This window comes from Protopterus annectens, chromosome 5.part1 (assembly GCF_019279795.1).
Source record: "Protopterus annectens isolate FY-2018-M chromosome 5.part1, PAN1.0, whole genome shotgun sequence".
NCBI lineage: Eukaryota > Metazoa > Chordata > Ceratodontiformes > Protopteridae > Protopterus > Protopterus annectens.
In genome coordinates, this window is record NC_056736.1 from 307,109,931 (window position 1) to 307,126,982 (window position 17,052).

General features: G+C 41.9%; 1 protein-coding gene across 2 annotated transcripts in view; it reads left to right on the forward strand.

Moving 5' to 3' along the window:
• UGGT2 (UDP-glucose glycoprotein glucosyltransferase 2) overlaps positions 1–17,052 on the forward strand; it is a 4,352,373-nt gene that overhangs the window by 1,686,542 nt on the left and 2,648,779 nt on the right. For both annotated transcript variants that reach the window (XM_044072987.1, XM_044072988.1), the window contains exon 17: positions 7,161–7,292. In XM_044072987.1, coding sequence (XP_043928922.1) covers positions 7,161–7,292 — 132 coding nt within the window. The remainder of the gene's footprint in view (positions 1–7,160; positions 7,293–17,052) is intronic.

Consider the following 17,052-nt stretch of genomic DNA (forward strand, 5'->3'; position numbering starts at 1 on the left):
TCCACACTAGCTCACCTTCATCCAGCTCAACACAGCACATAAATCATTCATAGACCCTTGTCTGCCCAGCACTTAACACATTCTTCCACTCCTACATCCCAGGCAGATCTCTTAGGTCTGAAAACAAACTACTACTACAAGAACATTGTCCCAGGAAATTAGCAGGCCATAGCCTATAGTCCTTCTCTATGGCCACAATCTGGAACTCCCTCCCCTTATATTTAAGATCACGCCACTTGCACACATCTGTCAAGCTCACACTCAAGGAATACCTCTCTAAATCCTGGATATGCTCCTGCTCAACCCAAGTTGATTTCTCAACTACAGCTCCCTCTTTCACCTTTTTATTCCCTCTTATTCTACCCTCTTTCTTCCACCTGATTCCTACACCTACACCCCCCACCTTTCTCACTAAAACTAACTTCTCTCCTAATTTACATCTTCCTAATGACTACCCCTATACAAATACATAACACTGTGAATAGCACAGACTCTAATTGAAAAATACATTGCAAATATTTTTTATATCCTATATCTGTAACCATAAGTAATAATTGTGCTAGTATTATTTGAATATGTTACTTAGTGTTGTGTCCACTTGTTGTCTGTACTGCTTCTTAAACTGTTTGTCTTATGGAGCTTTTCTCCCCAGGCATCCATTGAAACTGGGTTATCTATGGCCCAATGGACCTCCCCGGTAAACATGTCAAATAAAATAAAAATCTACTGTATTGCCTCATGAGTGGTCTCTCAATCCATCAGTGGTGAAACTGATAGTTCATCAATAGGGTCAGCTATGCTGTGATCTTTTTGCCTCTTTCCACAGCTCCAAACGTAGCAGTTTTTTCCCCTGATCCCCTCAGAGGGGGAGCCACCAACAGACTCTGTGATCCACGACTGGCCTGTGGACTCCTTTATGCTTGTCCATCTACCCCCCCCCCATTCCAAAGTTTCTACAGAAAGCATGTCAGTGGAAGAACACAGTGATTCTCATTGCCCCATTCTAGCCTTGTCAGGTTTAGTTTCCCTAACTATGACCTCACTTAATGCAGCCTCCTTGTTTACTGGATCCCTCTCCAGATCTCCTGTCCGGGCTGCCTCATCTGGACATCCAAGCCCTCAAGCTCACTGCATGGTTTCTCTACTTCCAGTGATGACTAGATAGTCTAGGCTTTCTACCAGGAAGATCTACAAGAGCAAGTGAAAAAGGTTCTGTATTTAGGCTCATGAGAGACACCTGGTTCCTTTTTCAGCCCATGTTCCAGCTATCAGAGATTTTCACACTTCAGTTTTCCCCAAGGGAGCAAGTTATTCCTCAGTCAAGGTGCATTTAGCTGCTATTTCCAATTTTCATATTGGCAAAAAATCATTCCACACTGGCTTCTCTGAATCTGCACAAAGTTTTCCTTAAGGGTAACTTTCTTCTCAGACCACCTATTAAGGACCCCACACCTCCTTGGGATCTTACAGTGTTTCTAAAGGACTTATACAGTTCCCTTTGTGTCAATGCCTAAAGTAGATTTAAAGTTTTTATCTTGGAAAAACATTTTCTAGTTGCTATTACATTATCTAGGTGAGTATCTGAACTCCAGGCACTATCTTGTTACCATCGTACATATCTTTCCATAAAGACAGTTTCTGTTCGAACCAACCCTTCCTTTTTACCAACGGTAGTCTTACAGTTTGTGCTTAATCAGTCTAATAATTTACTTGTCTATTTTCCAAAATTCTCTTATAAAAGGGAATATATGCTTCATTTGTTGGATATACACAGACAGCTCAGATTCTACCTCCACAGAACTAAAGTTCTCAGAAAATCTGACCAGATGTTGCTTTCCTTCTCAAAGACAAAATTGGGTGTGTCAAATGCAAATTTAATTAGACGGCTTACTGATAGTATTTCTTATGTCTACAAGGAAAAGAGTTTGACTTTACCAAGGCCTCCAGGGGTTAATTTCACAAGGTTGGTTTCCATTTCTTCCGCTTTCTTGTCATGCAGTTCAGTAGATGACATTTTTGTGGCTGCCACTTGGTCAAACACTCGTACCTTTATTGTTCTTTATAAGTTGTATTTTTTTTGAAGGGACAGGGAGGCATTTGGTACTGCCATCCTCCGGAATTTCATTCCATGAAGACCACTCTGGGGTTCAGCAGCTGGGGACTCTGTCCCATTGGTTGAGGGACAGATGAAAAAGGTAACATCAGATACAAAATTTATGTACTTCTTTGTTGTCTGTTTTTGTCCTTTCTCAGCCTCCCTCCCTCCATTCCCCCTTCCATTAATGGAAGATTTATAGATGGCTCTTTGGTATGACTTGAGGGATATTCCCTATTGGTCTTTTTCCCCTTTCAGCTCCAGACCTGCCATCTTGACTGTACCTTAGTAGTTATCTCTTTTTCTCTTTATGAATACCATGCTTTTTATTTTTTTGTAGTTCTAAGATTAAGGAGGCAAACTTGAGTTGAGGTAATACAGGGCTTGGAAGGTATTGTAGGTAAGGGGCTTGAGCTACAGATCCTGAGTTTGAAAAGTGGCAGAAGTCAGATTGGAGATCCAGTGGTTGAGGAAGGACGAAAACAGACAACACAGATGTATCATTACAGTGAGTACAAAACTTATGTTTAATGCCCCGAACAGCTTCTATAAACTCCATTCCTGGTTTGTAATTTCCTGTAAAGATTATCACTCCACTTTACCACTATCCAAAATAGCCATGCCCAGTTCAGACATCAGTTACAGGCCAGTTTCATTTTTGCACCACACATGATAAAATTCTAGAAAAAAAATGAATCTACAACGAAATACCAGACTGCAATGAAATGTATTCTCTACTGTCAAGGAACCATTAGGGATGTTGGGCTGGACACAGTACTGTAACAGCATTTTAAACTCTAGCAGTTATCATTCTAAACATTGGCAATGTTTTCTGGTGTACCATTCATAAAGCTGGCAAAAGCACTTTACGTGCTGGACCATTCGCTAATAAGGTATAACTTTCTGGCATGTAGAATAAGTCCAACATCTAGTAGTAGCAACTTGTTCTAGACTACTCTTAGAGGTTTATTGTAGTCAAACTTGACTCTTCATTCTGTAGCTGTGCAGCATTAACAGAACTACCTCCGCAGAATCAATTATTGCCCCTTCTCTTTTTTATATTTATCAACATAATATCTTAGACCTCTCCCAAGTCTTCCTTTAATGTTGTATGCAGTTGACATTATGGCCTTCAGATCTGTACCCTCCCGTGTCACCATCTGAAAAGAATGACAGGAAGACTTTTTGCTGATATTTAACTGCCTGTCTGTACTTCAGAGACAACAGTGATGACATTTTGTACTCACCAGAAATGAACCACCAATCTCCAGACTGGCATATACCTCACAACAACCACCGACCATGTAAAACAACAAAAACATTCAAATCCTTAGTTAGACCAAAACATAAATTTCAACCTTCATAGAGAATACAGTAAGACAATCATTCACAAATCACTCTTCTGTTGCTGGAAAAATGTCACACTGTCTGCCCACAGCATCAAGGGATGTTATAGGAAAAGGAATCATGCAGGCCCAGTTGAAGTACTGACTTCCAACTGTAGTAACAGCTTCCAGAAGTAACCTGGCCATAATGACTGTGTGTCTAACAAACAGCTGACCTTCTTTTAGGATTCCTTTTGTTTAAACTTCAATAACCAAATTCCTTTCCATGGTTAACAAGGAGGTTTTTTTTCAAATAACCCCCTACAACCTTCATTTCCATCCATCCGTTGACCGACTCCACAGCAGCACCCAGAGCCTCTCAGTACAATGAAGTAAACTGTGGGAATCAGTACCTCCATATATTAAAAATCTAGACAATTAAGCAGATTTTCAAAGTAATCTAAAAACCCACATACTTAGAAGCAGAATGCAAATAACTTCAATCAAAATAGCATTGCATATAAATTACCTAAAGACTCTCACAATTCAGCTTTAAACAAGTATTCTGGATCTTCCTGTAATAGTTGGCAAAATAGTTGGCAAAAGAAAATGTGACAGTTTACTACTGGCCATTACTTGTAATTTGTTACTATAGGCAATGGTAGAATGTAAATAGACTTTCTAAAATGATTTTGAAATTTGATGGGCAATTGTATCAAGATATCTGTATAACACATTTAACTTTATTTGTACAGTAGAGAGTTGATTGTCTAAACTAATTGGGACCTAGGGTAGTTAGCGAGCTAGCTACAAGCTCAAAAAACATGCTCAAGCAAATACATAAAATGTTTACATATTCAGACTTTGAGTTTTCCTACACAAAAACTTTGGAAGGCTGGTTCTGATAATTGATGTTTCTCATAATCGACTCTATACTGTACTTACAGAATCTTGTTACATTTTATGTAACTCTCTACTATAAATATGCCATGACTTTTGTTGTCTGTTATAATTATTTCCTATGAGTTTTTCACTCAGGTGATCCTGAAGTTGGTTGGGTGGGATTAGTGTTGCACCCCCAATAAATAAATTCTAGACTTAATCCCACATTGTTGATGCAGATTCCTCTAGTGGCCTTTCATTGAGTTTAGAACATTGAGGTGCATTTTACCACATTTGCTGAAAGCACGACAAAGAGAACATTGGAGAATTTTGTAATACTGCTGTGTTAAACTTGAGTACGAAGGATCAGAATAAATAAAATCGCTAACTCTCAAATCTAGGAGACTGTCTTTCTGATGCTGTGTCTGGGAGGAATAAAGATGTCTTGTTGAAATTTCAAGTAGTTTATTCAGTTAAGTAGGCAGATGTAAGAGTGTTCTTGTTCTAACACTCATCCATATACCTACTTAACTGGTTTATCTTGTATTTTAATATCCTGCTGCTGACGTGTTCAACTTTACTGCCTTCAATAAAATATAACTTTTTAATCATTAATGGATTTATAGTCAGTAATCGGTTAGAAAGTAAAGTGAGTGTGCCTGTTTTATTTCCATCATAGTTGTTATGCCACACTTACATTTGTACCTTAAGTTCTGAGTAGGTAACATGGTGTGTAAGTTCAGAACAGATGACAGTATTTTCTCTGAGATAGCTGATCTTGTATTTCTTCTTCTTCTTTCAAGATGGAACAGCTTGGTTTCCACAAGACAGAAGTGCAGAAACTTTATCTGATTGCAGATACAGGAGCTCATTTTACATCATTGGCTAAAATTGTCAACTTGAAAACCTACTTTGAAAAACTACACTGATATGATGGTTTTACCCTTCCTGTACTGTACAAGTAATCCGACTGCAGGGACATGATGTTTTTACCCTTCCTGTACAGTGCTAGTAATCCAACAACAGGGACATGATGGTTTTACCCTTCTTGTACAGTGCTAGTAATCCAATAGCAGAGATAGTAATCCAGTAGCAGGAACATAATGTTTTACCCTTGCTGTACAGTGCTAGTAATCCAACTACAGGGACATGATGGTTCTACCCTTCCTGTACAGTACTAGTAATCCTGCTGCAGGGACATGATGGTTTAACCCTTCCTGTACAGTAGTAGTAATCCAACTCCAGGTACATGACTCTTTTACAATAAACAAAACATGTTGGAGGGATAGGTTCCTGACCCAGAGACTCCCCAGACTCTGGAATAGATTGCCCATACATGTCAAGCAGAGTGCCTCTTTGGCCCTCTACAAAAGGAACCTTGACGATTGGATGGGAGAAAGGAAATTCACCCCGGGGATCACGTCAGTCACCCTGCTAGACAGGGGTCCAGGGAAGTAAATAGTGTGAGAAGAAATAGCCAGGGAATTGTTATGGCTAGGCTTGTATAAGGACCTAGGGCTGATAGCCTAGTACCAACCTATGAACCTGTATTGTACTAGAAATCTAACTACAGGGACATGATGGTTTACCCTTCCTGTACAGTACTAGTAATCCAGTAGCAGGGACATGATGTTTTTACCCTTCTTTTGTACAGTAGTAGTAATCCAGCTGCAGGGGCATGATGGTTTTATGATTCCTTTGTAGTACTTGTAATCCAACTGCAGGGTTATGATAGTTTTGCCATGCCTTTACAGTACTAATAATCCAGCAGCAGGGCCATGATGGTTTTACCCTTCCTACATAGTACTAGTAATCCAGCTGCAGTGACATGATGGCTGTGTCCTTCCTATAAACTACTATTAGTCCTTTTTTATCTAAACTGGACTTTGTTTTTGTACTGAACTGTAATAGGTTAGCTGAATTGTGTCTGACGTTCTAGTAGACTCCATGCTGTTCTGTTAAAATAATGACTGCCCCTCTCATTGTAGTGATTTATTCAAAATGCCCAATTTTAAAAGAAGGCTCCCAAAACATGGTAGAGTAAGTACCAGCAAATTAATGAACTATACTTGCTTAGTGTGTTACTAGTTTCCACTAAAGTTAGATACCTCTGAACTGATGGCATGTGTAGAGAAAAATATAATTTGATTTACATGTTTTGCTACTGATGCTAAATGAAAAAAAACTGCACAACGTTTTTTTACATTGCCACTTGTTTTTTCTTCCTTTAAGATCCAAGTGACAACTGATAATAGAATATTTTTCTTCCAATGTAATTTTAATAATTTTTAACTAATCTGTGTATTGATGTTGCAGTTTCTACAACATGATGCATAAACAACTCTTCATACGATCCATTGATCGTAGATGAGTTTTGTAAGGGACAGCTTTGACCTGTCACTATTAGTGGCTGTGGCATTTTATTCTAATGTTAATGTTACCACCATTTATTATGGAATGACCTTGTTGTCTAAATAAAAATCAGCAAAGGAATACATCCCTAGCTGCTTATATTTTATTTTTTACCATTTATTTAAATTAAAAGTCATGGATATTTTCCCTTCGTTTTACCTATTCATCTTGTTTATGATATTTGCTAACAGACCAAGCAAATATATCTCTAATATATCAAATAAAAATTTGGTACTATACTTGTGACTGGTTTAACAGATTTAGTGTAATTGATGTAGCTGAGTACAAGGACAACAGCATGCCCAAGGCTTTGCATTTTCTTGTTTGTAAGTGCTCATACAGAAATTTGTAACTCTGAGTAGTAGCATACCTCAGTGAGTAGTACAGAATAAATAAAACTGTTAAATTTGCCATCAGGCATCTGAAATTCTTTATTTTTCTTTCAGATATTCAGTAAAATACAGAATGGAGAAATGCTGACTGTGGAGCACATTGTGAACAGTCTGAGAATCCATTATCCTCATGCTGATCTACAAAGCATTTTAGGCCCTAATTCAGAGTATGATCATCAAAGAAAGGTATTTTTAGTAGAATGCAGTACATCTTTAGTGTAATTTAAAACAGGTATAAATGACTTTTTTCTACACTCCCACTCATTTTGGGCCAACATTTTAGTATTACCTTTGATAGTAGAGTAACATGCGACTGTTTTGTATGAATTAAGGAAGATATTTTCTAGTAGCTTATGAAGTTGTATTCTTGTATCAGATGGGGCCCCCAGGAAGTCACCTTTTGAATGCATGGCCCTAGAGGCATTAGAGTATATCACAGTATTGCTTAACCCAGTAATGCATGAAATTGGTACCATCACCAAATACTTTTACAAGTAGTAGAATCCTGCAGATCTTGAGAAATTACTGAATACAGTGCACTACTATGAACATTCATGGCATTCTCAGGTTAGGCTTGCAAATGAATACATGGAAATGATTATATTTTCCTAGAGATGGACTACTTGAGTATTCTGGCCCTTGGTAAATAAGGATTCCATGTAACAAACTGTTTGAAAGAAACATTGTGAGACACCTAAATCACCAAAGGAAGTCACTGCCATTTATTTTTCAAGCCACCAGTCCTTATTTTTTTCTTTTACCATAATTCTGCATCCACGGCATACCCTGATTTAAGCTGAGATTTATATGCTGGCTTTTAGATTTGATTGCTTATTCAGATATGTGTGTGTTTGTCCAGCAAGTAGCATATTTAGGATCTAGAATACAGATGCTGTAAAAGCAAGTAAGGAATCTAAGGAACTATGCTGTAAAAGCAGTTTTATTTGGATGTTGTACCACTTTTACTTGTAACAGGTGTTTATTTCCAATGTATTAATGTAGCCATGACCAATTTAATTAGGGTGTCTGTAAACACTAATTTTCCAAATAGTAATAAAGCATGTAAGAAATCTGTTAATGTGTTAACCGTAGCAAAAAAAAAAACGTGATTAGTTTACCATTAACTTCACTCTCTTTTGTTGTCTATATGTCAGTTCTAATCTTGAGACTAATTGTACAGTATATTGAAAGTTCCTTGCTCATTGCTTAAAATGCTTTAACTTTCAGAGTGTTTTGTGGTGAGCGGGTCACTTGCCCTGGCATTGCTTTTACTACCTGGAGAAAGTGGACACAGTGAAACATTTTTGTTTTTTCTTTTTCTGTCCCTTGTGCATGCTGTCTGTCTTGCCAGCATTTGTTATTGAGCACATCTGTTTCCCATCACCAGAGCGAGGACCTTTCACAGTGCAGTTATTATTCAGGCAGCTTTGAGAGGGATATGTTCTCGTTTCTGAACCTAACACCCTTCATTAACAGCTGATGTGTTTACTCTCATATTTGAGGGCCTGCTATACCCTTTCCTGTATGCATTCATTTTTCCACACACATCCTTTGAAGGCTACTCAATGGATGCAGCTTGGCAGAGCGAAGGACAAGTCCCTGGCCCTTTGTTTCATGCTGTGCACTTCTTTGTCTCTAAGGTGATGACATTGCAGCAGGCTGGAATGTTTCCCTCCCCTCAGGATGAGAAAACCAACTTTGGTCTTTCACTTTCACGCTGTCTTGTTGACTCGTCCATTGTCTGGGCTACTAATAAATCCCAGGTTATCTGGATCACCATCATAGCTTCATCCCTTTACATCATGGAGCTGACTGCACAAAGTTAGGCACTGATGCAAGAATCAGTACTCGAGTCCAAATACTGACGGGGAACACAGAGAGAAGATTAAGGTCTAGGTCACTGCAGGAAAGAAGCAGTTGTGGAGGATTCCTAGCCAAAAAAAAAAAAAAAAAAACTAGCAAGTGACACCTTCCTACTGTTCCATTTCAGTGCCAGACATAAGGGAAGAAAGTAAGTAGTCTAGAGGCTAACCATTGGTCAAAGCCTAACATCTGCTTATTTGACAACCTTGCACTCTTCATTACTCCTGAACTGTTTGCTGGTGAGAGAATGAAATGCGGAAGACACCATCAATAAATTGCAAAAGAAGCAGTAGCATTACCAACAGGAGCATTCAGTAGTAATTCCTTTATCTTTGTAACACTTAACCAGTCTATCTGAACGGCCACTAATAGACTGGTATTTCATTTCCCATGCTGTGCAGCACACTGATTGTCTCTGCTTATGTAGGGGTGTCTGCCTGCTTTGTTCCCATCCTACTCAAATTCCCCTACCACCCCCAGGTCATCTAGTTTAAACACTTTCATCTCCCCCACCCCTCATAACACAGCCACATCAACCTTCCCATTAGAAATCTAATTTGCTATATAAAAGACAACCTCAGTCATCCCCAGCTACCACATTGCATGTACTTCAGCAACCACTTATTAAACAGACTTATTTTGCATACATACCTCTCAACTGTACAGATTTCCCCAGAATGTCCAGATTTTTGCTCATATTTTTGGTCTGATCCTCATAAAAATTGTGGCTTTTTTTTTGACAAATCACCGGGATGATCCAAGGATTAAAGTCAGTAAATAGTGCCATACATTTGAGTTTAACAATTCATATCCTTCAGAAAATGCAGCACAAATCCTGTTAGTCTAGTAACTTTCTAAGCTTGTAAGAGCAATATTTAAACTGTCCCTATTTTTGGGCCTTTGTCCCCTCATTATGTCAGGATTTGTCCAGATATCTTGATCTAAGAGGTTGAGAGGTATGTTTACATACCTCTCAACTGTCCTGAGTTTCACAGAATATCCAGATTTTTGCCTTATATTTTTAGTCTGTTTCCTATAAAATTGTTTTTCTGGGAGATCATTGAGGACAGTCAGAAAATAATAGCAGACAGTTGAGTTTCAGACCCTTATCCTTCAGAAAATTCATGATAATGCAAAACCCGTTAATCTGAAGTAGTTGACTTAATTTGATCATCAACCTGTGGGATGTCTGATCCGCACCGGATCCGAGACGGCAGCTTCACCAGCATCTGATCTGAGCTCCAAGCTCCTCCCCTTATCTATAATACCCCTCCAAATCCTTCCTTCCCTCAGGTCTCATTTGACACAGCTTTGCCAAGCAGCATGGTCTTAGAGGTCCAGGCGTGATAGGTGTTTTTTTCGGCTTTCTTAAGTGCTAGTGTTGCTGTTAGTTCACGACAGGTTCCCTTTGCTTACCTCCTCTTTGTCTTGCGTCCCGTGACTGTTTAAAAAAAAATGTTTTTTGCTGTAGTAGTAGGTCTTCTCTCCCTTCCCCCTCCTTGCTAGTGAGTTGTGTGTGAGTGCTGTTGTCAGATAGGTTAAGGCTTTGTGCCTCTTTCCTTTAATTTGTTGTCATGGCAGATCATCAGTCAAAACTGATCTTCAGAAAATGCACAGTGTGTGGCTATAAGTTGTCCCTGGCCGATGGCCACACTCTGTGTGTGGTGTGTTTGGGGGCATGGGGGCAGCCCATCTTTCCACGGACTGCCCTATTTGTGCGGGGTTCAACCCCAGGACTTTGAAGGATTGCAGGGCGAAATTGATCCTTAAGGACTTCTCCCTTCCACAGAGGCGGCTGACTCCACTTCTATTATGGCCAGGGCTGTGACCGCTTCTTCAGGCACTGTATCTTTTACTCCCTCCCAGGCTGGGACTCGAACTCTGGTGCACAGGCCTGGGGACAGGTAGCTCAGAAAAGAGAAGAAAGATAAAGACAGAGAGAGAGAGAGAGAGAGGAAGAGATCCCCGGACCGGATGGATCTGGTGGGTCCTCCTCCGAAACAGCAGGTAGTTTCCAGACTAGCTTCTCCTCGGCTCCACACAGATTCTTGCCAGAGCTGGAGGAGATTAGACCTTCTTCCAGGGCCTCTGCACATTGACCTCCCGGTCGGCATCGGTGGACTTGTCTCATTCCACAAGAAGTTTAAGTTTGGCAGACATGGACAAAATGATGCGAATATTTATTCTCACCCAGATTCAGATGGGGGTCTTGTCTGGAGAGGGGAGCTCTCTTCCTTTTTTTTGTCCCGCTATCTCCTTTTCTGGTCCGCCCCTGGTTTTGGAGTTTTTGGATCCAAGAGGTCCCGGAGTCAGGGGGGTCGGTGCCGATAGTACAGAATACCTCGACGCCAGCCGTTACCTTGAGCGCGTCGGCTCTGACTGGTTTGGACTGTTCTCAGAGCCGAAGCCTGGGCATCAGATCCGAGGGGTTGGGTCTTTCTCCTTTGGCACTGACGTTGTCGGGTAAGGGCCCTCCCCTCGGCATCTCGACTCCGTCGGGCTCGGCTCTGATCCCCACATCTGATCTGGGGAGAACAGCCTCCTTATTAGTTTCCTGGGAGGCTCGCTTCCCCCTCAGCTTTCGATGTGGTGGAGAGGGCTCTGTCCAGTGGATTGAGGGCCCCTGACCATCTCCTCGGATTCCGCCCGACTCACTCGCCTCTGGGTGCGTCTTCAGCCATTTTGCCCATGCAGGAACAGTCCATGCTCGATGTGCCCCAGACGGTTTCCCTTGAGGAACCACAGGTAGTTTGCGAGCCCTCTCTGGAGAGTCCCACCGAAGAGATTCCTCGCAAATGAACGTGCAAAAGGAGGCACCTGGACTCCTCTCTGGAGTCCCTCACTGAGGATACCGATTTGGAAGAAGGGGAAGGCTCCCCCAGATCACCCCCCCCCCCAATGTTGTCTCCTTTGGAGATATCATGGAAATCCTGCGCCAGCGGGTGGGGGGGGTTAGTCCACCCCAAGCCTTTCTTGGATGAGTCGGTATTTCTTGAGGCCTTCAGCATGGGCCCGTCTACCTCCTGGGTGTCACTCCTCCCCCACAAAATACCTTGGTGGACCTTATTACCACCGGGGCATGGAAGGAGCCAGACACTGTGGAGCCATTCCCCAAGCCCCCCGACAAAATCCTGAACCCTCCTATAGACAGACCTCGTTGGAACAAGGGGTCCCCAGTAGACGCCATGGTGGTAGCTGCTGCCACTAAGAAGGAACTACCCCAGGAAAGTTCTACGGTCCATCCCCCCGACCGAGAGTCCAGGATGATGGATCATCTGGGAAAGCGGACTTGTGCTTCAGCTATCTTTTCTATAAGGGCGCTGAATTATTTGGCCCACATAACTCGACTGGAGGGAGACTTGGTCGCTGAGTCACCCCTGGAATCCATTTTGCTGGAGAATAAATGCATATTCTCTGCGTGAATGGCCACTCTCAAAGCGGTTTCTAATATGTCCATACGCCTCCTTTTGCATGCCACTGAAGGAGCGGCAAGGGTGGCCGGGTCTGGCGTTGCCATGAGGCGGCATGCCTGGCTCAGGATATGTCAGTTCATGGAACTCTTTAAGGCGTCTTTCGTGAATGCCCCTTACGATGGTTTTTCCTTGTTTGTGAAGACGGTTCGTGAGACATTAGTCTAGAGTGAAAAGGACGGAAAGACACTGTCTGCCTTCGGGATCCGCTTCTCTAATCCCCAAAGATCCTTTTCCAGGAATCAACAGGGGGCAGAAGATGATATGGTTCTGGAAGTCTCAGTATTCCCAGGACACTCAGGGCTCATATTCCCCTAGAGGTAAAGGAGGACAAGGCATACGTCAGCCCAGAGCCGGGGGAGGGGTCAGAGAAATTTTGGGTCTCGAACCATTCTCGGACAGGACCACACAGCAGCCCTGAGGGGTTGCCCGACTGCTCTGCTCTGGAGGCAGTCAGGGGTCACCCTTCGATGCACCTGACAGCATGGGAGTCTGTGTCATCAGACCTTTGGGTGCTTCAAATAATATCCAGAGGCTATGCCATCCCCTTTGTGGTTCCTCCCATTCCCCAAAATACCTCCCAGATGTTCCACCCGTGCAAAGGGAGGTAGTAGCACTCGAAATAGAAAAGCTGCTCAGAAAACGAGTCGTCCAGCCCATCCCCCGAGATTAGTCTGGATCAGGCATCTATTCCAGGTTTTTTTTAGTGCCAAAAAAGAAGGGGGACTTGAGGCCTATTCTGGACCTTTCCACCCTGAATCTGTCTGTTGCCAAAGAGACATTCCAGATGGTTACCCTGCAATCCATTCTGCCTTACCTGCAGGTGAATGACTGGATGTCCTCATTAGATCTCCAGGATGCGTACTACCACATCAAAATGCACGAACGCTCCAGGGGGTTCTTCTTCTTTCGGCTAGGGGCCAATCACTATCAATTCCAAGCCCTACCCTTCGGTCTCACCACAGCCACCAGGGTGTTCACCAAGGTCATGGCAGTAGTAGCGGCTCACCTGAGGCTTCAGGGGATACAAGTCTACACGTACCTGGATGATTGGCTCCTTGCCCCTCCCACCAGGCATCTACTTTATCAGGCCAGGGACTATTTCCTGAAACTGTTAGACTTGCTGGGGATTACAATCAACATATCCAAATCTTCTCTAGAACCTGTATAGGTCTTAAACTACATAGGAGCAAGAATAGATATGTTACAAACCAAGGTGTTTCTAACTCCAAAGAGAATTCAAAACTTACGATTTCATGTGCCAGTGATCCTTCAGTCTCATCTTCATCCAGCCGAGGCGGTTTTATGAGCCCTAGGTTCCATGGCAGCCACCATTACTCTTCTTCCCTGTGCTCATCTGCATATGCGGGTACTACAGTGGACATTAGCGGTTCAATGGTCATTATTGGATTTACCGTTGATGCATCTTATTCGTATAGCAATGCTTGCAGGCAGTCCCTCCTCTGGTGGATGCACTTCTCGGATCTAATCAAAGGACGAACTTTTATAGCAGCCCCTCCCCAAGCCACGGAGACCACTGATGCCTCCCAGCTAGGGTGGGGGGCATTGCTCGGGCAGGACAGTCCAAGGCACGTGGTCCCTGATCGAGATCAAATTGCATATCAGCGTTCTGGAGATGAGGGCGGTCTTGTTAGCGTTGCAGGCCCTTCATGCCTTCCTTCCTCTGGGAACTTTTGCAATCCAGATGGACAATATGTCAGTGGTCTGGTACATCAACAAACAGGGGGAGCCAGATCTTATTCTCTTTGTCGCGAGGCCATGAGAGTGTGGGAATGGGCGATCTCCACCAACCGTTTTCTGGTAGCAATGCACATTCCTGGTCAATCCAACATTCTGGTGGACCCACTGAGCAGAACTATCCTGATGCCTTACGAGTGGTCTCTGAATCCTTCTGTAGCGGAGCAGATCTTCCTCGACTGGGGTCAGCCTTGCTGCGATCTCTTCACATCTCTTTCTAACGTGAAATGCAGCGAGTTCTTCGCTCTGATCCCCCCACAGGGGGAATTCCCCAGGGACGATCTGGTCCATGCTTGGCCTCCTGGTCTTCTTTATGCTTATCCCCCTTTACCTCTCATGACAAAATTTCTCCAGAAGGCTCGCCGGTTGGGGAGCAGAGTCATCCTCATTGCCCCATTCTGGCCTTGCCAAGTCTGGTTTCCCTTTCTTTGGTGTCATCTGATAGTTCCTCCTTGGATCTTGGATCCGATTCTGGATCTCATTTTGCACCCCTCGTGGGTCCCTCATCCAGACCCGGGCAGTCTGAAGCTCACTGCTTGGCTGCTCCAGTTCACTTGATTGCTTGGAATCCCAGTCTGTCTTCACTGGTCATCACTATTCTGATGGCAGCTCATAAATCGTCTACCAGAAAAATATACTGTAGAAAATGGAAGCATTTTTCTCAGAGGGATTTGGACCCTTTCACAGCTCCTGTTCCAGCGGTCCTTGAGTTTTGGGCAAACATTTTCCAGCAGAAGGACAGTTCATCTACAGTAAAAGTTCAACTGACTGCCGTTTGCAATTTTCATGTAAGTGAGAACATGGCTTCTTTAGCTTTCTCCAGACTTTTCAAAACCTTTATTAAAGGTACTTTTCTTTTAAGACCCCCCTGGTTAAAGATCCTACCCCCCCCTTGGGACCTTACTTTAGTTTTGCAAGCTTTGGTTGCTCCGCCCATTGAGCCTGCTGCTTCTGTGTCTTTGAAATTTTTGTCCTGGAAGACAGCTTTTCTAGTGACTATTACCTCGGCTAGGCAAGTGTCAGAACTCCAGGCATTATCTGTCAAACCTGCATATATGAATAAAAACAGCAGCAACAACTCAGGAACAAAGGATGGTGGAAATGGAAACTGCTCGTACGACAAGACAGTAAAATCAAAAAATGTTTTAATAAAAAAGAATCTATCAATAACTGTTACAGGTTAAGCGCTTTCGACTGATACCCAGTCTTCTTCAGAACAAAGTCAGTAAAATCCCATGCAACATTTATATGCTAGTAGCAGTATATTAATTGAATAATTGAATAATCGTAAAAACCACCAAATTTGTTAAAGTCACAAGTACACATTCAGCACATAAGCCCTAAATCCATATATAAACAAAGAATTGTGCAAAAGAAAAATATTAATCATAAAACTCAACCTTCCTAATAAAATGCTAATCCTAGTAGTACTATAAATATTTTTGTTACAATAAATATTAGCATATAGATTTCTTATTAAAATTCCGTGATAAAAATTTTTATATATAAAATTTTTTATATAAAAATTGTAATCTATATATCAATGTAATCACTCTATATAAACGTGCATACATGAAGAATCACTAAACTTAATGATAATGATAATGTCGTAGGAACTGAATAATCACGAAATTAATTCCAAGGCTAAAAAAGGTTTGATGCTGATATACTCATTGAGGCCGGGTGGTCTCGTAGCATCTGTTAAAATCTGCCATTTACTCTCACAGAGAGACAATTTCATTTTCCAGTCCCCTCCAAAAGGGACTGTCTCTACTTGATCTATGATGGAGAATAGGAACTTGTGATCGTTGCCTTTCTCCAAAATGTGTCTGTATAATGCATTTTTAGAATCTTGTTTTCCTATTTTATACATATGTTCATAAATCCGTCTGTTTAACTGCCTCTCTGTTTTACCTATATAATGTGCGTTACATAACGTACATATTGCAAGGTAGACTACCTGCTTCGATCTACAATTCCCCTACTGATGATAGTAGTGTGGCATATGTCATTCAGTTTGATGGTATTATTCAAATTAATGTACTGACATTGTTTACAATTGCCACATCTCACTGTGCCTTTTCGATTTTCGTCTACTGTTTTGTTAGATGCCCCTCTTTCCAAGAGATTCTTCATGTTGGGTGCAGTCTTGTAAACAATTCTGGGTTTGGTCCCCAAGGTCTCTTCCATACCCATAACCATCAAAGTACTCCAGAACCTTTCTAAAATATCCTTGATGATATAGGAATTGGGTGTATACATAAGTATGCATGCCCTTCCAAACGAATCCATGTGTCCCCATCACGCTGGTCAGTGGTGAAATGACCCAATAGGGGTTTGTAGATGTTACCCCATCTGTCTTGTACATGTCTAATTGTCTCATTAACCAAGCCTACTGGATAATCTCTGCTCAAGAACATTCCTTTGATGATATTTAATTCCTTCTCCAAGATCACTAGATTGGATGACATTCTTGCTGCGCGGATGGTTTGTCCTTTAATCACATTCTTGAAAACGTGGGGGGGGTGGTTGCTACTGTAGTGCACATAATCATTGGAAAAGGTGGGCTTCCTGTATATACTTGAAGTGAAACCGTCACTGTCGTGGCTTAACCAAACGTCCAAAAATGAAATTCCTTTATGATTGTATTGATGAGTGAATTTTAAAAACTCAACAGTACCATTTAAATATGTCATGAATTCTAATAATCTGTCCTCAGATGATTTCCACAGTATAAAGATGTCATCCAGATATCTCACATATAGTCCTATGTCAAGAAAAAAGGTACTCTTGAACATGTGTTCTTGTTCCCACTGCCATGACCAAGTTCGCAAATATGGGAGCACAAGCTGCTC